General features: G+C 41.0%; 2 protein-coding genes across 3 annotated transcripts in view; both read left to right on the forward strand.

Annotated features, from left to right (window-relative positions):
- ddost (dolichyl-diphosphooligosaccharide--protein glycosyltransferase subunit (non-catalytic)) lies at positions 1-3,613 on the forward strand. Its single transcript, XM_010875413.3, has 11 exons — positions 1-269; positions 825-935; positions 1,034-1,120; positions 1,229-1,332; positions 1,518-1,612; positions 1,734-1,827; positions 1,929-2,077; positions 2,205-2,352; positions 2,481-2,601; positions 2,743-2,849; positions 2,970-3,613. Exons 1-11 carry the CDS (start codon positions 38-40, stop codon positions 3,117-3,119), a joined length of 1,398 nt encoding a protein of 465 aa, XP_010873715.1. The 5' UTR covers positions 1-37; the 3' UTR covers positions 3,120-3,613.
- A 671-nt stretch (positions 3,614-4,284) lies between these two features.
- plekhm2 (pleckstrin homology domain containing, family M (with RUN domain) member 2) overlaps positions 4,285-27,182 on the forward strand; it is a 28,237-nt gene continuing 5,339 nt past the window's right edge. Inside the window, exons 1-18 of one of the 2 annotated variants that reach the window (XM_010875410.3) lie at positions 4,286-4,952; positions 5,913-6,019; positions 6,115-6,224; positions 7,658-7,757; positions 7,862-7,949; positions 8,507-8,681; positions 9,107-9,160; positions 11,195-11,489; positions 15,045-15,953; positions 18,900-18,969; positions 19,455-19,545; positions 19,617-19,681; positions 20,703-20,791; positions 21,850-21,982; positions 23,160-23,350; positions 25,204-25,269; positions 25,609-25,768; positions 26,835-27,014. In XM_010875410.3, the coding sequence (XP_010873712.2) occupies positions 4,893-4,952; positions 5,913-6,019; positions 6,115-6,224; positions 7,658-7,757; positions 7,862-7,949; positions 8,507-8,681; positions 9,107-9,160; positions 11,195-11,489; positions 15,045-15,953; positions 18,900-18,969; positions 19,455-19,545; positions 19,617-19,681; positions 20,703-20,791; positions 21,850-21,982; positions 23,160-23,350; positions 25,204-25,269; positions 25,609-25,768; positions 26,835-27,014 (2,943 nt within the window). In that variant the 5' untranslated portion in view covers positions 4,286-4,892. Of the gene's footprint in view, positions 4,953-5,912; positions 6,020-6,114; positions 6,225-7,657; positions 7,758-7,861; positions 7,950-8,506; positions 8,682-9,106; positions 9,161-11,194; positions 11,490-15,044; positions 15,954-18,899; positions 18,970-19,454; positions 19,546-19,616; positions 19,682-20,702; positions 20,792-21,849; positions 21,983-23,159; positions 23,351-25,203; positions 25,270-25,608; positions 25,769-26,834; positions 27,015-27,182 lie in introns of both variants that reach the window. The other variant, XM_020052040.2, reaches the window with a different exon arrangement.

Below are 27,182 nucleotides of genomic sequence, written 5' to 3' on the forward strand. Positions count from 1 at the left end.
GTCCGCAGCTAACGCTGACGTCGACTTCTTACCCCAAATGGCGACGCAGACAGCATACATGCCAACGAGCCGTTGTAGTTTTATGTTATTGTGCAAAAAACGGACAGTAAGCATGGCTCATACCAAATCCAACATTTGGGAATCCCTTTTTTTTTTCTTGACGATATTGTCCATGATGCACATGTCATTGGCTGATGGAAAGACACTCGTTTTGTTGGACAACCTCAACATCAGAGACACCCATTCAATCTTCTTCCGCAGTTTAGCAGGTAGAAGGAATATGTGTACAGTACAGATACATTTGTCATTCGTTGTCTGTTAGCTAGCTAGCTATCTACCTACAGTAGCGATTTAACAATTATAAGTTACATTTAATCCCTAACAAGATGTTTCTATTGGGTTTATTTGAGCTAGCATTAAGCAAACTGCGCTCGTCTGTCCCTTAAGTTAGCTCATATTCGCTAGTTAGCTACATTTTGTTGCTAATGTTATGTTGTATTAGGAAAGGGTGTCCCTGCTGAATGTGTGGCATTTATTTCGGCCAAAATAGTTGCTAGCTAGTCATAATTGTATATTGATGACAAGGAAACCGCGTTGCGTGGTCTGTGCACTTAAACAAATAAATCGAATTTTACACTGATTATACTACTACCTTACAGCGTTGTTTTCCTACACATATACTAGTATATTAATCATATCTATGGAAACATGGATACAAAATGCTGTACAAACAAGGTGCCTTAGTTTTAAGCATACTTTTAAATTCCAAACCAATTTCCATACATATTCCCATCAGGCTGATGAAGCTATGTTCCTCTTTACAGATCGTGGCTTTGACCTTTCGTTCAAGACTGCCGATGATCCTTCTCTCTCCCTGATCAAATATGGACAATTTCTCTATGACCACCTCATCATCTTCTCCCCATCTGTTGAAGGTTAGTTATTTAATGTTGCATTTAAAATCTTGATGGCATTTCATAACTTGTCTTGGTGGTCCAAAGTACAAAATATGTAATACTTTTTTTGCTTTCAGACTTTGGAGGCAACATTAATGTTGAGACCATCACTTCTTTCATCGATGGGGGAGGCAATGTCTTGGTTGCTGCCAGCTCTGATATTGGTTAGTGTCAAATGGATCATTCTTCAATGACATTGGTGAGAACAACGCACTTTGCTGGCTATCTCATTTACACTGGTACTAATACCACTGTCCACTGATCTGCCTTAGGTGACCCCCTGAGAGAGCTGGGCAGTGAATGTGGGATTGAGTTTGATGAAGAGAAGACTGCTGTCATTGACCATCACCATTACGATGTGTCGGACCCTGGTGAGGTAAGCAGAAGGTAGAATTTTGTAGTTTGAACTTTGAAGAAAATAAAATAATTTCCATGCAGATGTTGGATTCCCAATTAAAATTGTAAATAAGGAAAGACTAAATTACTATTTAAATTGCAGAGCATTTTAGGTTGGTTATGATCACCAAAGGTAAGGTGTTTTTCCTCTCTTCCGTCCCCCAGCATACGCTGATTGTTGCTGATCCAGAGAATCTTCTAAAGGCACCCACTATCGTTGGGAACCCCAATGACAAACCCATCCTCTTCAAAGGTGTTGGGTGAGTCTACCATTTACTGTTATTGTCATTTATAACAGTGAGTTACTAGTATTTGTTTGCTATTCACCAGTGTGCAAGGTTTCCTACATTTAATGATTACTATCTTCACTCCTTCTCCCAGCATGGTGGCAGACCCAGATAACCCTCTGGTCCTGGATATTCTGACTGGCTCCTCAACCTCCTACTCCTACTTTCCAGACCGACCTATCACACAAGTAAATCATCATGGTTTCCATATTTGTCATTTATTTTCCTTTTAAAAAAGTGTGTTGAAACTCATTTTCGTTGACTCTACACTCTCCTGCTTTTTGGACAGTACCCCCATGCTGTTGGAAAGAACACTCTTCTGATTGCTGGGCTCCAGGCCAGGAACAATGCCCGAGTGGTATTTAGTGGCTCACTGCACTTTTTCAGCGATGCCTTCTTCAACTCTGCTGTACAGAAAGCCACTCCTGGCTCCCAGAGGTAACCCTCCCTCATTAATAATAATCTGCTCTGCAGGTCTTTTTCCTGATTCTCGTTGTACACTATTCACCCTTGTACAATAAATTAGAAAAACACAGACAAAATGCCTAGCTTGCTTCTCTTGTAGGTTCGCTCATACTGGGAACATGGAGTTGGCTGAGGCGTTGTCCCGTTGGGTGTTCAAGGAGGCTGGCGTACTCCGGGTGGGAGCTGTTACCCATCATCCTGTTGGGGAAAGCACCCCTCCTGCAGCCTACACTATCACAGACCTTGTGGTGGGTCACTTATTACCATGGTTTAAGTCATGATGACACTTTTTCTTGGCAATTCTTCTGTTTAACTAGACATTCCCAACATTTTACTGTGGCCAATTTTATGTTTCTGTCCCTTTCCTCCAAAACAGGAGTACAGCATTGTTATTGAGATGCTGTCTGAGGGCAGCTGGGTTCCTTTTGATGGGGAAGACATACAGTTGGAGTTTGTGAGAATTGACCCCTTTGTCAGGACCTACCTCAAGAAAAAGGGTGAATTTAAGATCATAAATAATAATCAATTTATAATATGGGCTATTAGCTTATTGTTATTCTCATACTAGGGAATAGATGTCATACATTTATAAAAAAAAAATATATATTTTCAAAACATTTAAATCTGTTTCTTAACAGGAGATAAATATAGCATCCAGTTCAAGTTGCCTGATGTGTATGGAGTGTTCCAGTTCAAGGTGGACTACAACAGGCTAGGCTATACACACCTGTATTCCTCCACTCAGGTGACGGACTATTACATGCTTTGACTCATTTAAAATGGAAGGGTTTTAGTATTTCAGGTGTAGTTCAGATGTTTTGCAACAAATGAATATAATGAATATTCTACATGCCCTTTCCCATAGGTATCGGTTCGTCCGCTGCAGCACACCCAGTATGAGCGCTTCATCCCCTCAGCTTTCCCTTACTACGCCAGTGTTTTCTCCATGATGGCAGGACTCTTTGTTTTCAGCGTAGTCTTCCTTCACATGAAAGAAAAGGAGAAGTCTGATTAGGGAAATGGTAGAGAAACGTTTATTAAATAAGATGGGATGGATGGTAGATACAGAATTTGCCTTATTGAGGTGAAGGGTGACGTTCTTGTCAGCATGAAATCGTCTGAGAGAGCTTGGAAGGGTTGGTGAGAATGTATGCTTGTATTTGAGGACTTTGCAGGCAAATTGTCAACTGTGGCTGAGATTGTCTTTGTACAAAAATAAGAGAAATTTGAAAAATAATCTGTGCAAATCTCTGAATTCAGTCAAGAATTGGATGTGGTTGCTTTGAGGTCAGTGTATCAGGTGGAGCACTTGTTTTGAAAAATCTCAGTACTTTTTTCCTTTTTTTTTTTTACCATTTAATGTGGATCAAAACATGTTTATGTGGTACAAGCACTGAATAGTCTTTTCTTCAAATAAAACTTGTTTCTATTGGTAAGACAAACATGTTTGCAACAAGAAAGTTACACAAATCCCTAAAACTACAATTAAAATATAAACATTCCACTGTAGAAGTCTCCGTATCCTCAGTGTCCTGCTGCTTTACAGAGAAGTACTACTGTAAAAAAAAAGTCTGGCTACCATACATTTTTGCAGGGGGTGATTTCTGACAACATACTCTGTGGGATTTGGCTACAGAAGCAGCTAAGGTTTCACCTGTCGATATAGAGGATGTGTGAGTAGTGAGGATGGGTAGAGAAGAGTGATAGATATATTGTAGACATACAGTTTTTGCACAATATTTGCCCATCTGATTATATTTGAGCCAGGGCCAGTTTCGCAGACACAGATTAAGCCTAGTGTTTATATATTGACTGGCTGTGTCTATGACAGATGATTGATGATTTTGACAGAAGAGTCAGGGGTTTTCTGAATGTAGTTTGACGATTTGGATCTGTATTTTTTAAATGTTGAGAACAGGGATTATGATTTATAGTATTCCAGTCAATGGACTTACACTTAGCCAAATGTACATCAGAATCAGCTTTATTCACGAGGTATGTGTACACATGCGAAGCATTTGATGTTAAATCTTGTGCTTTCTCTTAAATACAATTAGTGTTTTAAATTGTAAAATGTGTGTGTCGCTAATGTTTAAAATCAGACAGGGATGAATAGATTTCCATTTCAAAAGAAATACTTCCCAATCGCAATCTTGTCCGCGCGAATGAAACGTCACTTTTCGCATTGAAGTTCATGACGTCATGATCTCACCTCGTTCTTTTCCGAGTTCCCAGATTTCATGAAAGCATCTTAGCTAAACAACATTGTCGAACTGAATTTATTCAGCCGGGCTATGTACACTGCTAACTTGTTAATGATTTCATTTTTTACACACAATTGTGTGGCTACAATACATGTAGCTAAGTTAGACAAGTTGACTTTTAGACAATTCGGAAATTAAAATACTACTACATAGCTAGTAAGTCGAAAATGACACACAGATAAAGCCAACTTAAGACAGCATGAGATTCATTCTAGCTGCTTAGCTATAGGGCTTACCCAATGCTGGTTCCATAGCCAGCCATTAAACTTAGTTAGCTATGCTATAGAAGGTGGCAAACTAATTAGCTAAAACCAACACAACGTTATAGCCAGCTACTTGCTTAATGTCTCAAAGTATCTAGCAATGTTTACCAGCCAGTTAACGTAAGCTGTATAGCGATTCGCATTGGAAATATTTGGCTATCTAGCTAATTCGATAGCTTTGAATCGAGAACATTCAGAACAGAACACATTGAGACTTCTGGAAATCAGCTGACAGTTGCAGGCAGCAAAACAGGACCTGTGATGGATCAACTCAAAGTCAAGGACCGAATATTGGAAAACATTTCTTTGTCTGTCAAGAAGGTATGGTATGAGTGATCAAGTTATTTCCAAATGTAACGTTTTTAATATGGTTATCGTTATATGACTGTTAGCCTCTTGGCTAGCATAGTTGCAGTCTGTCTGTAAGATCCTTTAAAATGTCCTAACTAACCAAATGTCGTGTTTTGTTTACAGGGGAGTTAGCTATCATTCACTGTTATATTGCAATAGACTTCTTCCATGGTGAGAGACAAAGGATTATTACAGTAACTCTGCTACTGCCTTAATGCGGCAGATTGATGCTGTCATGTAAACAGACCTTGTTGTTTCTGAAAATTATTTTGTTCAGCGGCAAACTTACGGTATCTTAAAGTATATTTGAAATGTACAGCATATTTTGGTACTACTTTTCCAATCACATTTAGGTTGCTTGAGATAAGCGTGATTGGATACTGTGAAACCCTTAACATTTAGCAGTTGAAATCGGGGTGTGTTCATACATTAGTCAAACCCAACTTAATTCTGCTAAGTCTGGTATCATTTTGAGTCGCATTTTCCCAAGTATTTGCACTGTGCCACACTGACAGGGCTATAGACGTTGCCCCCCTATGATATTCAAAATCAAATCATCATTTTTTGTTCCTTACTGTTCCGAGTCTCAGTCACATGATGGTCAGGTGACTGGACTTTATTAAAAGCCAACATTCTTTAGATTCAGTTAGTGTTGTTGAAATGGCATGTTGGAGGTGAAAAACCTAAGTCTGATTAATGCTAAAACTACTCACATAATAATACAATTTAGTTGATCAGATACTGTAGCGTATCTTACATTTAGTCTCCTAGATCCTGGACAAACATTGCACAATCATGTTTGTTAACAACTGTCAATCTTGAATGAATTATGTGGTTGCCTACTCCTCTCAATGTCTCATGACTTTGGAAAGATATAACCATATTTTTGATTAACTTGTCAGCTCCACTTGTTTTGTGTCCGGGGTGCAGTTACAGAGTTACTTTGCTGCCTGTGAGGATGAAACCCCAGCCATTCGAAATCATGACCGGGTCCTACAGCGGCTGTGCGAACACCTTGACCATGCTCTACTCTATGGGTATGAAGTCTGTGGGAGACAGATCTGATCAGAGCTTTGAACTCTTGACTGTACATTGGTTTGTTTTTTTAACTTTATTGTTTTGTGCATTTCAGTTTACAGGATATCTCCTCAGGTTACTGGGTCCTGGTTTTACATTTGACCCGCAGAGAAGCTGTTCAGCAGATAGAAGAGCTTCAGCACATAGCAACCAATCTCGGACGAAGTGAGAACACAATTATAATTTCTCCAGATTTTTCATCCGCATACAATGCCTTTGAGAATGATTAGATCCCTTTGTAAAGATCAAAACGTTAGAGCCCTTTGGTCTGTTCAGGCATTTTCATTGGGAACTCTAAAGTGGTTATCCATGATCCTAACTTGGTTGTTGACCTTAATAAACTTGGCAGTGGCTGTAGAAAATTGCTGCACGCCTGAAGATATCCATCTTCACTATTTGGGCTATCATAAGTCAACTTAACCCATAAGGAACCTGTGTGGAAAAGTGGACTCAAGATCATTTTGCCCCCATGCACAGTGAGGAGGATTGTTTGAAAGGTACAAAATTATAAAATTAAGGATCAAATTTGGAAAATTGGTGAGAGTTGGTTGAATTTGGTGTCTCTGAGTGTACACCTGCAAAACTACAACTGGATTTCACCTCCAGTAGATGTTTCTTTTGGCAATTAGTCCAAATATTTGGTTGGCATGGAGGTGGCATCTAATTTTATAGGTTTGATTTCTCTCATATTGCTCATATAAGCATCGGAAAAGGTTTTGTGTTTAGATGAGCCAAAGATACTCAGTGCTATTCTTGGCAAAAACCTAACACTGCCAATCCCTCAACACACCGTCCAACAATTGAAGTAAGGTGTTGGCAGCATCATATTGTAGGGGTGCTTCTCATCAGCAGGGACTGTGCATCTTGTTGAATTTTAAGAAAGAATGGATGGAGAAAAATTCATGCGACATTTAAAGAGAACCTGCTTCAGCAAACCTGAGCAACCTTGGCAAATCTACCAAGATGAATGGCCCAAAATCACTCTGACACCATGTGCAATGCTGGTACATACTTAATAAAAAACGTAAAGCTGTTATTGCAGCAAAATGTGACTCTTCTTAAAGTTTAGTGCATCTTGAATTCTTATGCTACCAATGTGTTTCAAATATTACCCAACATGAAATCAATGGCACCATACATTAATGAATTTTCAGTGCCAGTGTTTCAAATAAAACAACAGGTTTACATTCGTAATTCATTAATATAAGAAAATCGGTCAGCAGTTTGAATACCTTTGCAAGGCACTGCATGTGAAAAGTACACGTTTTAATTTGTTGTTTTAATCAATTTGCAGACTTTATTCAATGTGACAAGGCCAATGACATGTGTTAGTCACTGGTTTAGTAAATGTGAGTTCCTCTTATGTCACATGCTACAAGTCTATGTTACTTTAGGTCAGGATTACAGTAATTACCTTGTGGGTTTGCACAGTTTGTTTCTACTTTTACAGAGAGGTTTCTTTGTAGGCCTACTTGTTTCACTTATTTGCAAGCTAAGGGTAGAAAGTAATAGTACCTGAAATTGCTAGTAAATATTAACTATTTATGCCAAGGCCTTAACACTTAACAGTTTATATTTCTTTCTCTTGTTTCTGTCAGGTCGTGCCTGGTTATACCTAGCTCTCAGTGAGAGCTCTTTGGAAAGCTACCTTCGTTTGTTCCAAGAGAACCAAGGATTGCTGCAGAAGTATTACTTCAAGTAAGTGTTTTGACCCAGATTCCCATTCCCATTACATCGTTTGACTGATGTGTAGCTAGTCCCCTTATTATAAATGAGCCATCTTCTTTCAATCTCTCCCTCAGAAATGCATTGGTGTGCAGCCATGATCACCTCACGCTCTTCCTCACGTTGGTGTCTGGACTTGAGTTCATTCGCTTTGATCTGGAGTTGGTCAGTATTTTAACACAGATACAGTGTTGCATTGGCTTGCTATCAGCCTCAAAGAGATGTTCTACTTGCTACACCAGTACCATTTCAAAATCAACTTTTTTTCCATTCACATTAACAGAAATTAAGACTTTCATTAAGACTAAAAACGCATGCCTCAGCCATCGAGAATTGAACCTCATTGTTTCGTGAAGCTTGGACGTTGCAATTGGATGTGCTGCAACACGAGAAGTGTAGCAACTTTCATTTATTTCAAATAAGACATTTCTTAATGGGTGTTGGCGGATGGCAACATCAAACGCTCAGTGGCTGTAGTGTAGCTTCTAGGTTAGACACGGGGCTTTGAATCCATTGCAATTCATAGAAATAATCTACAAATGTAAAAAAATAAGAATAGTTTGAACTTTAACAAAATAAGGTATCATCAGATTAAACAAAATAAAAAGTAAACAGACTTTGATTTGCATGTAAAACCAAAGAATTACCTAATTAAAACAAATAGATCTGCAATGTAATGTCAATAACGTTCTCAGTCCCCAAATGTTTTTTGTGGGGTTTAGGATGTCCCCTACTTGGATGTGGCCCCTTACATGCCAGAGTACTACAAGCCGCAGAACCTGCTGGACTTCGAAGAGCGTCTCCCCAGCTCAGACAGCCTGTCCATGCACTCCTTTACCTCGCTCACCTCCACCAACTTGGAGTGGGATGACAGCGCCATCGCCCCATCCAGCGAAGGTCAGGGGCTCCACCTCTCCATTTATCTTTCCTTATCATTTTATTTGTACGTTGTTTTTTTTTCTCTCTACCTAGTCTCTTTATTGCCTTATATGATGGCCCTAGCCTAATTCATAGGCTGATATAATCGGGTATTGATTCTGAAGTAACTCGGGAGTTTAGTGTGTAGAAGAGCCTAACACTCATGTTGAAGTTCTCTTCACCAAAGCACATTATGAACTCGATGGTGTGAATGCTTTCATATCTCCCCTGACTATCCATAAACCATTCAGTCACCATTTTGTTTTAGTTTTCTGTCGGCCTTCCCTTAACTGTGTCATCATGTGTATCAAATTTCTCTCATGTCACATTTTCAGTTTATGCCATTGTTGCTTTGTCTCCAGGGCATTCCTGTTCTAATGTTGAGTCTTATCCCTCCTTTTTAGATTATGATTTCGGTGACATCTTCCCCATGTTGCAGCCAACTGCTGACTGGGAAGGTGGGATATGGTTACCCCTCCTGTCCTCCCTCCCGTCCTCAGCCTTTATCCCACCTTCCTCCCCGCTCACTGCATCATGCATGTCCTCCGTGCCACAGGGTGTGCTGAATGCATGCTGCTTTTGTGTGTGTAGACAGTGGTTTAATTTGAGTACCTTAACTGCAATGTCAATACTGATGAAGAACAAGCAGCTAGTTAATGCTAAGAAAGAAATGGTAGAAACCAAATTGATTGATTTCTTTTAATGGGAGGCCAGCAAATATACAGCAAATACAGCTGTAAATATAAAGGAAATCAGTAAAAAAATATGTACTCTAATAGTTCGACATTACCTAGTGTATGGGAGTGGTCTGAGTAGGAAAAGGGGTAACTTGCTGTATTGAACTTTGTTATGGATAGGGACAACACAATTCATATAATGTAACTGACAATTATTTACCATAACTACGTTATTTTAGTAAAAGAAAAGTTGTCTGAATGATTTTCAATTCGATATGGAAATTGATTTTTTTTTATTTCCAATTCAAGGTTTTATTACCTTAAGTTCCAAGTGATCCAAACCTTTCATTTTTGAGCTGTGTTGTTATTTTGGTATGTCATCGCTATATAAATATTATAACAACTTTTGTACATTACCAAGTAACATCGTCAAAGCGTGTTAAATGTAAGGTAGCATAGTTTAGATCTGTCTTACCAACTTGGAAGCACAATTTGATTTCCATAATCCAAACGGAATCTCTTTGTGGGGGTTGGGATGTCCCCTACTTGGATGTGGCCCCCTATACCATCTTGCATTTTAAGGCCAGTATGGACTCGAGCATGACTGGAAGCCCCTTTAAGGATAAAGTCAAATTTTGGACTAAGTATCACTGTGGAATAGCCATTGGCATATTTAATACAGGAGGAGTGCGATGACAGTGCGCAGCATAAAGTTAGACTACAGCCATCAGCATTTTGGTTTTGAAATGGAGAATCCCAAGATCCACAGGCTCCAAATCCTGGTTTCGCCTTGGGGCCAGTGTTCGTTGATAGGAAAAAATGCTTCATGCCTTTTTTAATGCTCGAAGCAGATGGAAATCTCCCAGCGCTGAACTGTTTGCATCCAAAACAGTCCCAGGAAAATGCTGGCTATCATGGTCACCATCAATTCAACAGGTTGCCTTCCACACGGATATGTATAAGCATTTTTGTCTAACCGACTCTAGCATGGTACCTCGGGACATATGAAGATTAAAGTTGTCTGTGGCATAAAATTATTTTAGAGCTCTCCACCTTGGCCTGCAGTATAGTAATAGTATTGAGAGAATGCACCTTCACCCCTTTGATTCAAATACACCTCTTGTAGTTGGTCTTCCAAGACTGGAGGGTGGGGCTTGCACTGTATTTCGCTTGGCGTTAGGTAGCTAGCGAGCTTTCAGTTCACCAGACACTTGTCAACCAGCCCTGTCTTCTCCCTGCCATCCAGTTCTGTGGATTACGTCTCCCCTGACCCACCTGGGTATCCTTCACCTCGTCTATCAAGTCAGGAAAAATCTTGAACGAATGTTTGGCTGATGCTGGGACCGCTAAACCGGGGACTCCTCGTGCTGAATGGGGCAGATCTCTGGTTCACCCGTGGATGTCAATAAGCTGCTATGCTCATTCTAAATCTCCTCTGACTCCAATCTCAGAAAAAGAAAAGTATGATGATGAGTGTGTGGGCTTAGTTGAGCCAAGTGCACAATTTTCTAGGACATGTTTTGTCTCGACAAGGCCACTTTCACAACCAGTGGCCCAAAATCAATGGTGAGAAGGTTGAACCAAGGCATGTGTCACTTCATAAGCTTGTGTCTTTCTGCCTACCTTCTGGCATATGTTTTTCTCATGTTTCCTGTGAGATGTGTGCTTGTGCTCCCCCACCCCAGCCCCACCAGTATCCGTTATTATTTATTTCAATCAAGAATGTGTACAGTATCAGTGCCATACTGTATGTGTGACATTACATTTTTTTTCATTGTGGCTGTTCGCTTGTATCCCTTTTCCTTACCACCATAGAGGGTGACCTCACTGACCCGGGCAGCTGTCCTCGTCCCATTGGCTTTAACCATCAGACAGTCATCAGCGACTCCGTGAGCCTTCAGGCGGCTGCCGCAGCCATCACAGCTAGAGGAATGCCTTCACCACCGCCCCGTAGCCCTACCTTCAGACACAACCCCTTCAACTCGGACTCGGACACTAACACCTCGGCTGATGTGACGCCGGTCCACACGGCCAGCCAGCACCCACACTGCCACAGTGCAGCGGCTGGGGATGACACTGAGAGCACCAGCAATGAGCTGGAGGTTATCAGGTACACCACTGAACGCACCCCTGACATTACTTTGGCCTCTGAGGCTAAAACTACATGGGAATTAGCTGGCTCTACTTTTCAAAGTCTGTCCATTAATTCTTCTTGACAGGTGCTTTTAGGTGTTTTGTCAAATTTGAGTTTACTTTTGGTCTTGTTACATAAGGCAGAAACCAAACATTGCATTCCACACTATTTAGTGTACTGAATACAAAACGGATGATGTTGCAGATTAATCGCGATTAACTACAGGTTTTTGCGATCAGTTACTTTAATCATTTGACAACACTAATTATTACTAATATAAGCTTAATATACTAGCTTAGTTGCTAATTAATAAGTGCAGGAGCTGTCTATTTCCAAGTTGGTCTTTTAGAACCGGGTATGTCATGGCCCCTAAATGTCTCCCCTCAAATTACCACAATGACTGGCCAAATCTATTTGTAGCCCATGTAAATTGAAATAGAAAGTTGCTTGTCTCTGAGCCAATAGTTCTACCATCTTCTACCATTGTGCTCTTGATCAATGCACCAAGTACAATAACGACTATGTTAGGATTCTGTGTACAACACCCTTCAGCCCCTCTGGAAAGCTGCAGGCATGTCAACCAACACTGAATCACACCTGTGCCTTTTCTGGTTTTGGCCTTTGATTTTCATACTAAAAGTTGGTTAGAATGGGGTTCAGGTGAGGGCCTGGAAACAAATAGCTTTTCTAATAAGTCTTTGGCCACAACCAAATATGAGTGTTTATTAAATGATTCCCCAATTCAACCAAATGCAATAAAGTAGGTTACTTAAACAGGCAAAGGCAGAAGGGAGCCAAGGTAGTTAGAGATGTTTTCATAAACATTAAACATGAAAGATCTGTAATTTGTTGTTAATTCCGCTATTATAATATGTTTAAGTGGAAATTTGACTGGTGGCATTACTGCTTGGCTTAGACTAGCAACAGCAAAAAAGAAGTGTAACTTACCATGCTAAAAAGCAAGGTTAACAGGTGGATTCGCGCACACATAGCGTCTCAGGAGCAGGGTTCAACATTAACCGTGGCCCGTTGGCCTGGGGCCCGTAAGACGTAATGTCGGGCCAGTAGACAAAGACATTCACTGGCCCGTAAGGGGCGATTTCTCCATTTAAATTCGTAGTATTGTTTTAAGATGTTTGCTTTTCATCTTTGTCACTCTTCCCGCTTCGATGTTCGCTTGTTCATTCAATTGCGTTTGTTGCTCTGCCCCTCTGTGTGGTACCATACCGGTGTCTCGTCTGTTTTGACCACTCATAGTTCATAGTGCATTCTAGAGCAGGACCCAAATATGGTATCGTACAAACAAGGGTGTAGGAGTGACTCTGATATTGGGGGACACACATTTGAATGTTAATATATTCACCAAAATGTCTTGTGTAGTTCTGTGTGTTTCTAGAATCCACTTCTAGTTCGATTCTCTTTGTCCATGACTACATTAGATATAGACACACTCTGGTTAAAAAAAAAAAGGTTGGTAAATTATACCTTTTGGCATGGTGGGACTTTTCAGCTGGAAAGGCATTTCAGATAGATGATAATATAACCAAAGTGAATTTTTTAAATGACTAATACTACAATGATGTTGGTAACATCTCATTCAGGCATGTTAGTCCAGCTTTAAGTTTTCCAATCTGTTCCTATAGACCACCTTGAATTAATACTATATCTTGTGTATAAACACTATCTTACCTGTTGGTTTCTGGACACTCTTTCCCTCGCTCAGCCTACCTTTCTAATCTGTGCTATTGTTATGACTGCCTCTCTCCTGAATGAAGTAAACTAAATTCAGCTGCAGTCCTGCTATCAGAAATCCTATTCAATGACTGATTGATTTACATGATGACAGATCAACAGTCTATCTTGGCGTGGCACTTATCAGTGATTTACCTGTTGGATTGTGAGCTAAACCAAGTCTTGAATTCTATTATTACTAATGCCTGAAATGTTTTCCAAATGACAGATTAGATGATGAAATTACAAATGTAAAAGCAAATGCAAATTGTACAAATGTTTTGGAATAGGCTTGGTGTTAGATAAAAAACATTGTGCCCTTGCAAAAGTTCAAAAGGGACCAGCGTCCAAAAATAGTCAGCTGCCAATAATTTTTATTAGCATTTTTGTAACTTAAGCGATGGTTTTATAAACTATGAACAATCTGTGATTGAAATAACGTCAGAATCGTTCTGAAAAATGCTCTGAGTGATAATTCAACAAAACTCAGTTGAGGTAAAGTTTTACTGGCATTTAAAATGCTTTTAAAACACGCTTGTGTTTTTCTAAAGGCCTTTTTGATTTAACTGTGATTAACAGATACAGTTAAGGATGCGAAGATGAGATATGCAACCGGTAGTATTGACCCCATATCAAAGGTCAAATGTGGGGGTAGTAGTAGTGTTTTGGAGATGCTGTGCTTCATAAGGATCCCTCCTAGAATTCTCTGATACAAGGCAGAATTTATGGTTTCAGTAAAAGGCATAAATTCTGCCTTATGACAATTATGACATAATTCTGGGGGCGTCAGGTGAACCACTCGTGACCTGAAAGGTAGGTGTACCGGGGTAATGCAGCACCTAGGTTATCACGTGGGTTATGTAGGTTATCGTCTAGGTTATGTGCTGTGGATCAGCAAACCAGACAGTTAATGGTGTGGCAGGTGTTTGCAAAATGGGCGCAATGTCTCCTTTGCGCAGAGTTGATCAGGCTGTTCAGTGTGGCCTTTGAAAGGGTATCTCACTCGTTATTGCCTGTGGAATGTTGTCATAAACCTCTTCAGTGTCTGCGAGAGGTTGCTGGATATTATCAGGAACTGGAACAAGCTAATGTAATTGATGCAGAGCATCCCAAACGTGCTTAATGGGTGATGTGTAAGGTCAGCTCCGTTATAGCTTAATGGGTGATGTGTAAGGTCAGCTCTGTTATGGCTTAATGGGTGATGTGTAAGGTCAGCTCTGTTATGGCTTAATGGGTGATGTGTAAGGTCATCTCTGTTATGGTTGCCATTGGACTCTTGGTAATTAGATTTCTGCTTGTTATAATGTTGGAGGGACGTCCTGATGTTTGCAATGTCCTGGTGGTCCAGTGTTGATTGCTCTTAATTTTCAGCCTTTACACAAACAGAAGCAACATTTTCAATAAGGGTGTGTAGTCTTTTGATGTCCACTGTAATTAAAATGTTTTGCGATATTGTCGCCATGGCTTTCAATCATCTTCAATCGTATTGTAAAATCACCCAAACCTAGTATCGTAGAACTGGGGATACAAACTTGAGTTAACAAATTTCTGCTAGCCACACCTTTTCTTTGTCTTAACACAATTAATTTCGAATTAATCCAAATGGCACATTCTCACTTTACCTCCTTGTTTGTAAGCTAAAGTTCTCAGATCAACAAACCCTCTATTTATTCTCAAACTCATACAGACTGGCATTTCATACAGGCTGAACGTTTTGGGTAGGGAGATATTATTGTAATTTATAAAATGGGACTGACGGTACACATGTACTTACCATTTTAACATGTCCCTTTCTGTCAGGATGGCCAGACGAAGGAGGCCAGCCAAGAAACGTCGAGGTGTGAAAGGCTCCAGTGACTCCGCAGTAAGCGATAAACAGAACATATTGGCTCCTGAGCAGGATGAAGGAGATGACGGAGCCCAGGCTGGGTGTGAGGAGCAGGATGAAGGAGATGACGGAGCCCAGGCTGGGTGTGAGGAGCAGGATGGAGACTCGTGGCCTCCCTCTTTGGGGCCACCACAGGGTTTGGGAGCTGAGAAGGTGAGGGGGGCAAGGAGGGGGACGGCAGAGGATGGCCAGGAGGAGGAAGAGGGCATCCTTCGGCTTCCGGAGATGACAGACACATCCATGGATAACGTGGGCCAGCCCCTGCGCGATGTAATGGACCGGCTCAATGGAGCTCTGGATGTGGGGGAGGCCTGGGGGAGACCAGACAAAGAGGAAGACGACGAAAGGGTGGATGGGGGGAAACCCCAGAAGTGTTCTCTACCCCGAAACCCTTCCTCTGCATGCCCGGAGACCGTTTCCCAGCCGCCAGGGCATCAGCCCTTTCAAAGGGATTCACTGGATGAGCCTCCAGACCCTGAAGCCGGGCCCCCCCCACTGCGCCCTGCTCTGGCCCCTAGCCCCAACTTCTTGCAGGCCCCCCCGGCCCCTGCCGACTTTTACTGCTTTACCCCCAACAGTCCAGACACTACTGCCCCATGTGGTTGCCACCATGACACTGCAGGGCATGGCCAGCCACAGGCTCTTCCTGGTGGCCATGAAAATGAAAGACAGGCAGAAACGTCGGGGTCAGGACAGGAGCCCTCATTAGGACAGGAGCAGGCAGTGGTTATGGAGAACGGAGTGGCTTCCGGACAAACTGAAGAGGATTGGGAACAGGAAGGACTCAATCTGACAGAAAACTCCCATCTTGCAGAATTCAAGTGAGATGTTGGTTATTTAAAGGGAAAATCCTCACTTTGGGGTGTTTTTCCACTCCCTACATACAATCACTTATGCATTGTAAGTGGTTAGAGGTGTTTCAGACATAACTATGCACAGCTGGAATATTTTAGTTTAAACAAGTCATTGGTTGATTGCCTACTGTCTAAAAATGATTTAAGTAATGTTTTGAGGTCTTTGTGTTTTGCCGATTGCTCAGTCTTAGTAGTGGTGGGTAGATAAGGTTGTCTTTGTTCAATAAGCTATTGGACATGTCTTAACAATGCCCTTCTTATGACATTGCAGGATAGGTAGACTAATTATAAAAAAGGTAAATGTTTCAAAACATGGACAGCCTGTTAATACAGGTGAAATGCAGAAACGCTCATATTTGCATCGCTTGAGGAAATTCACAATTTTGATGGCAGATGATGTATATTGATAGCATATTAACGGTCATATATAAGCAATAGAGCAGTAGAATTATTTTCTTAAGTAATAGTATTATATATTGCCTAGGTGAACCACGTTTTAACCACATTATGTTGAATTTTGCTACGCCATTTCCTGGATTTATAACGTACTGTAGTTACATGTCCACCTAATTTAGGTTTGTAATGAACATAATTATTCTATGTTCTAAACCATTGCCATTCCTATTTTGGCTTCCTAAAGTTTGGATTTGCAATCAAACAATTGCTATGAGGTAACATAAAGATTCTCAGCTTTTATTTCAGGTTGTGTATATATATATATTTTATATCTTTCTATATTTCAGGCCACAAATTATAGGGACAAATTAATATAATGTTCAAATTAAATTACATTTAGTTATTTACCCCTTTTTTATGCTCTGCATTAGTCTGTACTGCAGTGAATGTCAGTTGTTTGTTTTGAAGGATCTTTGCTATAATTTTCAATTGGATTTAAATCTGGAGATGAACTTTGCTCAGTTGTTTGGATGTGGAAAATCTCCATAGTGGCTATGTCAGTATGTTTACAGTCATTGTCTTGGTGTGTGAAGAAGAGCAATTCAGTGCACTGGGAGGCATCGACTTCTACTTTAAAAGATAGAAGAAAATATATTTCTGTGCACAATATATTTCTGATTTCAGTTAGATTATCCCAATCAGCAGGTAAATCGTAAATGAAGGCAAGTGAGCTGGGTAGTGGTGAAGTGGACACATTCAGGCCTATGTCCTGGATGGTTATTATAATTATTTTCATTAGGTTAAGCGTTCTTCCGTCTTCCAGTGCAGTGGTCTTCCTTGGCTGTTTGCAGTTGCTGAGCTAATTATGTAGGGGCTGTTATTGGCTACCCTACAGTTTTGTCTGTTTCTGTTTGATATTTTCAGGTGCTTCATAAACACTGCTTTCTTCCTCATCCAAACAAAAAGCCAGAAAGAAGGCTAGACATTGAGAGCCTTTAAATTCTGCAGAAATGTGACAAAACAAACTTGACTAACCAGAAACACTGGTGAAGCCAATTTATTGAGGTAATGGGGTAGTGTATAAAAAGTATTGTCACTTGCAAATGATGAGAAAAAAAGTTGTATATTCTGAGTAACTTTTACTTCATAATTGTTTTATTTCGCATCCAAACCTTTAGAAGATGGTGACAAAAAAAGAAAACGTATTTCAGTCCCCTACTGAGGCCACTGCATTTCTTTCAATGAACACAAATACAGTGGATATAAAAAGACTACACACTCCTGTTTAAATGCTAGGTTCTTGTGATGTAACAGAATGAGACAAAGATAAATCATGTCAGAACTTTTTCCACCTTTAATGGGGCCTATAACGTGAACAATTCAATTGAAAAACAAACTGAAATCTTTGAGGGGGAAAAATTAAAAACTCACAATAACCTGGTTGCATAAGTGTGCACACCCTTAAACTAATACTTTGTTGAAGCACCTTTTGATTTTATTACAGCACTCAGTCTTTTTGGGTAGGAGTCTATTAGCATGGCCCATCTTGACGTGGCAATATTTGCCCACTCTTATTTGCAAAAGTGCTCCAAATCTGTGAGATTTGTGCACAGGAGGACATCTCCTGTGGACAGCCCTCTTCAGATCACCACAAAGACCGGTGAAACCATGCTTATGTGAATTTGGATTTGTGCTTTGGGTCGTTGTCGTGCTGAAAGGTGAACTTCATCTTCAGCTTTCTAACTGCCTGAAGGTTTTGTGCCAAAATTGCCTGGTATTTGGAACTGTTCATAATTCCCTCCACCCTGACTAAGGCCCTGGTTCCAGCTGAGGAAACCAGCCCCAAATCATGATGCTGGCACCACCATGCTTCACTGTAGGTATGGTGGTCTTTGGGTGATGTGCAGTGTTGTTTTTGCACTAAACATACCTTTTGGAATTATGGCCAAAAAGTTCAACCTTGGTTTCATCAGTGCTTTTGAGGGACTTAGTTTTTTCAAACTTCAGCCGGCTTGGATGTTTTTCTTTGTAAGAAAAGGCTTCCGTCTTGCCACCCTACCCTATCTTTCAACAATGAGATCCCTCTGATGCTTTGGAGGCTCTCTGCGGACTATGGCTTTTGCTCTGAGATGCAACTAAGAAAATGTCAGGAAAATCCTACTAGAACAGCTGAACTTTATTTGTGATTAATCAGAGTCACTTTTATTTTTCATTTTTCCCCCTTGAATATTTCAGTTTGTTTTTCAATTGAATTGTTCAAATTATAGGTCACATTAAAAGTGGAAAAAGTTCTGACATGATCTTTCTCATTATTTTCCATCACAAAAACCTGGCATTTTAACAGGGGTGTTTAGACTTTTTATATCCACTGTACATACTTGTTTTTCTTCTGCACAAACAGAAAACCAAATCAAATGTTATGGAGGTGAATGAATCAGTATGACCGATCTATAGATACCCTTGTTTGACTTAATTCTTTAGCCACATTGTTGTGCTGACTCTGTGTGGTTGTTTCAGGGTGGACAACAATCACCTGCTGCTGCTCATGATTCATGTCTTCAGAGAGAATGAGGAGCAGCTCTTTAAGGTGAGGAAAAACTGCCCTGATTTTAATCTGATTATGTTCAGATCTAGCTGATGTGGTCAGGGATGCATTGGATGCCGTTAATCTACTAAAAGCAAGGTCATTATTATTATTATATATTTTTTTATATATTTTATTTTTGGTGGGGACAGGTCCAGCTTGTAGTCTGCGTTTTAGGATGCATCTTTACTTGCACACAAAGTCGTTTCTGGTGAATCGATATTGTAAAACACTGTCTTCTTCTACTGCTAATATATTATTGACGTGCTGATAGTACAATGCAAAATTGGAAATATTGCTCCTTCAACAAATTGCACCAACATCTGAATACATCTCAGTGTATGCATACATTTCAGATGTTTTGGTGCATAACAAGTCAGATTATTAGGCTTTGCAGTTGTTGTTATTATTGGGTGGGTGGCTGCAATCCGTTCAAACATACATATGAAGCGGGGCAGTCCTAGATGTTGAGTCTTTTCTGTTCCCAGATGGTGAGGATGAGCACGGGTCACATGGAGGGGGACCTACAGCCTCTCTACCTGCTGCTGACTGACTGTTACATCTACCTGTTGAGAAAAGGTTAGCACCTTCTCTCCCTCTCTCTCTGACATGATTGGCCCAGATTAACACTCTCTTTCTCACATTTTCAGGCGCAGCGGAAAAGCCCTATACAGTTGAGGACGCCATCTCTTACAATGAGTTGGACTATGTATCTGTGAGTATATACTGCTGGGATATGTTGTCTACTGTCAGTATTGTCTGTGACTGGCAGTTTTTCACTTGAAGGTATCTTCAGGGTATAGCTTTAGTGTTGTCAAGTGCTCAAGCAAATGTTGGAACACCTTCAAGACTTTTGGAATATCATTCCAGGTGACTACCTCGTGAATCTGGTGGGGAGAATGCAAAGTGTTCAAAGCGGTCATCAAGGCAATGGGTGGCTACTTTGAAGAATCTACCATAATTACATTTATTTTTATCTGTTTAACACTTTTTTTGGTTTCTACATGATTATGACATTTGTTATTTCATTGTTTTGATGTATATGTTATTATTCTGTGGAAAATAGTAAAACTAAAGAAAGACCCATGAATGCCTAGGTGTGTGATACTACATTTGCTACTGTAAATGTAGTATCTATGGGTTTTTTTTGATAACAAATGCATTGGTCTGTAATAATAGTCAGAATTTAAAGCAGTTTATCCGTCATTACATTTTGGACTTTAAGTGGCCTGTACCGATTGCTTGCCGTATCCGCTGAAACCAACTTTCAATGTCATCTGATGTCGACTACCTTCTGGGTAGGTCTTGGGCGGTTGACCGGAGTTCAATGGGCTGTAAAATGTTTGATAATACTCCAGAATGTGCTGACAGGAATTCCCAAAGACCTGGTTGAGGTACATTGGAAATGTCTGTGTGAGGATTATTTTTTTTTTTTTACATCTTTAGACAGTTCTTGACATTGGTACAGAGAGCAGACGGTTCAGTTCTCCTTTCTTAAACACTGTCGATAGGTAATTCATACCCTATAGGCACCTGAAACTTAATCTCCAGAAGGATGGAAATATTTCTGTTCAGGCCATTTTCAGGTTTTAATCCCAAAAATGGCAACTTTTACCTTTTCTTTCTTAATTATTTACCACCACCTAACAATTTGATAGAAGAGGGAAAATTGCTGGATGGAATAGTTTGTCAGTGTCTAGTCCACTGAGCTGTCCTCTTCCTGGTCCACCTCTCAGGTGGGCTTGGACCAGCAGACAGTCATGCTGGTTTGCACCAACAGAAGACGGCAGTTCCTCTTGGACACGGCTGACTCCTCCCTGACTGTGTGAGTACCTCCTGCTCCTTCTCTTTCTCCCTGACTGTGTGAGTACCTCCTGCTCCTGCTCATTCTCCCTGACTGTGTGAGTTCCTCCTGCTTCTGCACTTTCTCCCTGACTGTGTGAGTACCTCCTCCTCTGCTCTTTCTCCCTGACTGTGTGAGTACCTCCTGCTCCTGCTCATTCTCCCTGACTGTGTGAGTACCTCCTGCTCTTTCTCCCTGACTGTGTGAGTACCTCCTGCTCTTTCTCCCTGACTGTGTGAGTACCTCCTGCTCTTTCTCCCTGACTGTGTGAGTACCTCCTCCTCTGCACTTTCTCCCTGACTGATCGGATAAATTATAAATCAAACCTAAATACTTTACTGCCACAGTGTATGTGTGTGGTTATGTACTGTACCAGTCAAAAGTTTGAACACACTCATTCAAGGGTATTTTTTTAACGGTTTTAGAGTAATAATGAAGACATCAGAATTATGAAAAGACACATATGGAATCATGTAGTAACGGTAGCAGTAAGTGTTAAACAAATCCATATACATATTTTTATTTTAGATTGTTCAAAGTATCCACCTTTTGCCTTTATGAGAGCTTGATATACTCTAGGCATTTTCTCAACCAACTTCACATGTGTGCCTTGTTAAAAGTGAATTTGTAGAATTTTATCTTAATGTGTTTGAGCCATTTAGAAGGAAACCTGATTCACAGGACTTGGGGTAAAGATTAATCTTTTAGCTCCACAAGGACACAAAGCACCCAGCCAAGACAATGAGTGGTTTATTGACAAATCTGTAAATGTTTTTGAGTGGCCCAGGCAAAGCCTTGACTAAAACACAGTTGAACATCTGTTGGGTCACAGGAAGATAGCAGTTCACAGGCGCTCCCCATCCAAATGGACAGAGCTTGAAAGCATTTACAAGGACGAATGGGAGAAACTGCCCAACTCCAGTTGTGAAAAGTTGGTTGAGGCAAACACAAGAAGCCTCAAGTGAGGGCATTCAGCCTCTGACAAAGTATGTTTCTCTATTAACTCACCATTCTTTTTTTTCTCTATCTCTCATCCCCAGCTGGTTTTTGGCAGCCTTGAAGTCTGCAATGGTTAAGGGGTGCAGGGAGCCACCCTACCCCTCCGTGCTGACTGATGCCACCATGGAGAAACTGGCACTCACCAAGTTTGTTTCCCAGGAGTCCCACTGTGAGGTTAGGAACACAAACTTTTACTGTTTTAGCTAGATCTGAATACTTCCATCAAATATTGTTGGTTTCCCATATTGTTGTAAACCCACTTAAATTGGTATGGTGAAAATCTTTGTATGATATGAAGCACCATTTGCATTTCCCACATAATTCAGGCAGAATATATTGCAAAAAGTGAGCTCTGTAAGAGAAGACCCTGCATCCAGCTGTTTGTAAACAGTTTGAGATACACTAAGAAGGTCTTGTGTTTGTATAGATATGACCGCCTGAACAAATTCCTACATAAACAAAGCTTCAGATTTTTTTTGGTTATAAATGGGTATAAAACTGCTGAAATGTTTTAGATGTTTGTCAAAAGACAAATTCGGGTCCAGAGTAACACTTACCTCAATGGTTGTCCATCCTTAGACAAACGTTGACAACCATCACGATTCTTTGTTGATCCAACTGGTCATCAACAGATCTTCAACCGGTCAGATCTAAACCAGGCTGGCACTTGTCCAGTGTGGGTTTCCAATCCCTCCGAAATAATGTGGTCCAAAGGCTCTTTTCTGAAGCCATTAAGAGATCATTTTCAACCTCCATGATTGCGGCTTCAGTACACTGATAGGGTTTCAAACCAGACTGGGACATTTGTTTGATTTGTCTTCAGGAAGGCGGTGAGTTGCTGAGGCAGCAACAGCTTTAAAAAAAATAAGTATAATCAAGTGCTTGAAAGGAAAAGTCCCAATTAAAGTTTAATGGGTTGTGTACAAAATAGCTGCTTGGTTTGTGCTCAGGCATGAGAGCAATTATCTCTTATTCCCAATTAGCAATTGATGCTTTGACACTGACACTTCTCTCGCCAGGTAATGCTGTGTAGACATCAGTTTTGCGCACACGCATTAGTGCAAGCACTGCAGTTTTATTAAACTGTTGAATTTAGGGCTGAATGACAGCTTCATCAAGTGGAATTCCAAAGAATGAATAGGCCTACGCCTGGTCTTTTGCCTTGTTTTCCAAAGTGACTATCTGAGGCAGAATAAAGTGTTTCTTTACTCATCTTAAGAATACCAGATCAGGAAAAGATCATTAATAGGCATAGCTATTTTGAGTCACAATAAGGCAAAGACCTACTCAATTGTATAACACATAGTGAGCATTGATTTATATGATACATGTGTATATACTTCCCCTGTAGGTGTCTGAAGTGGTCATCCATTTGTATTCTTTGGTTTACTGGGAGGACCCTATGGAAGTGACCCTGACCCCCTCGACAGCCCTGGTCGGTACTGCGGAGACCTCCAACACCAAAGAGGGCCCCCTACTCTACAGAACTGGGACCAACTACCTTGGCAAAGAGCTTTGGAAGAGCTGTTACCTCGTACTGAGGTATGTATGGTTACCTCGTACTGAGGGCATGTATGGTTACCTCGTACTGAGGGCATGTATAGTTACCTCGTACTGAGGGCATGTATGGTTACCTCGTACTGAGGGCATGTATGGTTACCTCGTACTGAGGGCATGTATGGTTACCTCGTACTGAGGGCATGTATGGTTACCTCGTACTGAGGGCATGTATGGTTACCTCGTACTGAGGGCATGTATGGTTACCTCGTACTGAGGGCATGTATGGTTACCTCGTACTGAGGGCATGTATGGTTACCTCGTACTGAGGGCATGTATGGTTACCTCGTACTGAGGGCATGTATGGTTACCTCGTACTGAGGGCATGTATGGTTACCTCGTACTGAGGTAAGTCCTAGGCTTTTAGAATTGGAATATCAAGAGAAGTAAAAAGATTGAGCAAAAAAAATTGTCACTAACATCGAAAAACAGGTTATTGCTTTGTGAGGTTATTTTGTTTATAAAATAAAAAAAAACAATGCCTAAGGTGCAGCGTTTAATTCCTTGAGTCCTCTTGGTTATGACTCTACAATCTTAGCTTCTGTATGGATGGGGAACATTGCTACACAGCCGTATTCAGGTCTCTTCAGAGATGTTTCATCAGATTCATGTGTGCCACCAACGAAACAACCCTGCGTTGTCTTGGCTGTGTGCTTAGGGTTGTCGTCCTGTTATAAGGTGACCTTTCATCCCCGTCTGTGTACTCTGGAGGTTTTCATCAAGGACCTGTGTGTACTGTGCTCCATAAATGTTCCCTTAATCTTGATAATTGTCCCAGTCCCTGCCCCTGAAAATCATCCCTACAGCATTATGCTGCCACCGCCATCCTTCACCATAGAGATGCTATTGGCCAGGTGATGAGCGGTGCCTGTTTTCCTCCTGAGGTGCCTCTTGGCTTCAATCCTGATTTCATCAGGCCAGATAATGTTGTTTTGTGGTCTGAGAATCCTTTTGGTGGCTTTTGGCAAACTCCAAGCGAGCTGTTATGTGGCTTTCACTGGGGAGTGGCCTCCATCTGGCCACTCCCCATAAAGACCTGATTGGTGGAAAGTTCCTTCTGGGAGATATTGTGCGTAGACTGATGTAGGGAAACAGTTATTGAATTCATTTTAGAATACATCTGTAATGTTATGAAATGTGGAAAAAGGGAAGTGTTCTAAATACTTTCTAAATGCCCTGTTCATCTGACTAACCCTGACCCTTGTCATATGATGGAAGTTGTCAGCACACGGGTTCCAGTTGCACATCAAAAAACATTTCTGACCGGCTCCTGAAAACAGTTGTTGATGTGTATCTTCCTCTAAGGCTCTGGGGCTCCCCCGAACCACAGTCAGAGCCATAATGTCTAAGTTTACAAAGTTCGGGACAGTAGTGAAACTTCCCAGGAGTGGCCATTCTACTGAAATCTCTCCAAGAGCAAGGTTTAAAATCACAAAGAATCCTATAACAAAGAACCCTATAACAGTGTCCAAGGATCTGCAGGCCTCTCTAGCTTTAGCTAAGGTTTAGATATTTAAGACAGGTATTTACAGTGACTAGATCAGTGGAAACTCGCATGAGTTATGTGTTTGTGTATCAGTGTTTTTGTACCCCTCATACATATGCCCTTCCAGGCAGCATAGCTACTTATCTAACTTTGTTGTACACATGCTTTTAACAAGTTTTAAAGCTTGGATGCAAATAGTTTTCTGATTTTGATGCTGCTGAAATATATAATGTCAAAATATAATGAAATCATACATTTCATATGAACCTATAACATGAAAAGCTCTTTGTGTGTACCATCAACGACATTAAGGATATATTAATGTCAGTGGAATTATTGTGTCATTGTGCAGCAATGGGATTCTGTACCTGTATTCAGAGAAGACTAACGGGACACCACTGATGTCCATCACTATGGGGTAAGGCCTGCCTTGGGTTTGTTTAGCCATTTACACCACTGATGTCCTTCACTATGGGGTAAGGCCTGCCTTGGGTTTGTTTAGCCATTTACACCACTGATGTCCATCACTATGGGGTAAGGCCTGCCTTGGGTTTGTTTAGCCATTTACACCACTGATGTCCATCACTATGGGGTTAGGCCTGCCTTGGGTTTGTTTAGCCATTTACACCACTGATGTCCTTCACTATGGGGTAAGGCCTGCCTTGGGTTTGTTTAGCCTTTATTTAAAAGAAATGGCAGGCTGTTGTAGATGTCATATTTTCTTTGTTTGATCATCTTCTTTGTCCCTCTGTCTCAGAGGTGAACACTGCGGAGGTTGCCGGCGATCCAACAGCACAGAGCGGGCACATGCCTTCCAGGTGATCCTGACCGAGCGTCCTCCTCTGGAGCTCAGCGCCGACAACGAGGGAGACATGGCCGAGTGGATGCTGGTGCTCTGTCAGTCCGTCTCTAAAGGGGTGAGGGGCATCAGTGCGTGCTGCAAGTACCGGCCTTGTCATATCTGCTCCGTGGTTACAACCCTAGTTACAACCAAGAATTGAGGCAACTACTCCCAACATGCACTGGAGAGTCGAAGGAAAGCATTGAATTGAAAAATGCGTTTTGTGCACACATTGTATTCTCAAATGTAAAGCCTCGTGTATGCTATTATCAGATTGTAAAATTCAAACTCCGCTGGGCTGCGTTTAAACGTCCCTATTTATTGGTGTAAGGTCTTGGAACTGGAGCTATGGACGCCTATGTGCAGAGACTCATACATCACCCACATCCCATGTGAAAACCCCACCTCTGGCTGATAAGCCTGTTTAAAATCCTGGTGAAAAAAAGGATTGGTATGGCTGACTACTCTGATTTTGCCAGGCTATTGGCACAAAGAGCAAAATACCCTGCTTTATTATAAACCTCTGTATACATTTACATTAAAATCTTATGTTTTCATTAACTGTCCCACACCATGTCATTCATCCCCCAAACTTGGGTTTAGTATAGTTTAATAAAATGTTAGTTCTAAAGTACTTAAACAACGATAAGTTCCAATCCAGTACAGTAACATGATGTCAGAGTTCATGTCTTCCCTTTACAGCGCTATGTGATTCAAATGGCAGGCACTCTAATCCTCAGGACCACTTGCAACTACTTTGGTAAAATGTGTAAGCATGGCTATCCATGCCGATTTCCTCACCGTATTGGCACGAAGAGCAAAATACTGTACTATATTAAAAAGCTTTGTTTGCTTGAACTCTCTCACGCAATGTAGTTCTTTATCCTAAATTAGATTTCAGTTTAATTCATACCAAAATTGTGCACAGGCAAAGCTAAGGTAAGTATCTTTATTTTATCATGCAAGTTATGTGTAAAAGCATTCATAGTGTGATGCCCATATAAGTCTGTTGAGACGTTTTGCTAAATTTTACCAGAACCTACCAATTTTTTTTTGAGGTAACATCTTTGTTGTAATATTTTAAATGGACATGACAATTTTAGTACTATGGATTCCAGCTTTAACACGTCCTCTTTCTGCAGGTTATACCCCAGGGTGTGGCCCCCACACCGTGTATACCCTGTTGTCTGGTGCTGACGGACAGGAACCTGCTGACATGCCACCAGGACTGTCAAACCAGCTTCTTCCGCTCGCTGGGTGAAGTTGAGCTCTCTGACGTCACGGCAGTCAGCCTGGACGACGACAAGGAATACTGCATTGTTGTGAGTGACCGCACCTTCTAGTCCTTGTTCCTTTCTGAATTTGTACCATAGAACATGCGTTACAAAACGCCTTGTGTTAGGATGAACATCTAATCCTGTAACCCTTTACACTCCAGGCCATAAATACATTGAAAATGACAGAGTTTTGTCCCCTATATTGTGCAACAG

Source organism: Esox lucius, chromosome 12 (genome assembly GCF_011004845.1).
Source record: "Esox lucius isolate fEsoLuc1 chromosome 12, fEsoLuc1.pri, whole genome shotgun sequence".
Lineage (NCBI taxonomy): Eukaryota > Metazoa > Chordata > Actinopteri > Esociformes > Esocidae > Esox > Esox lucius.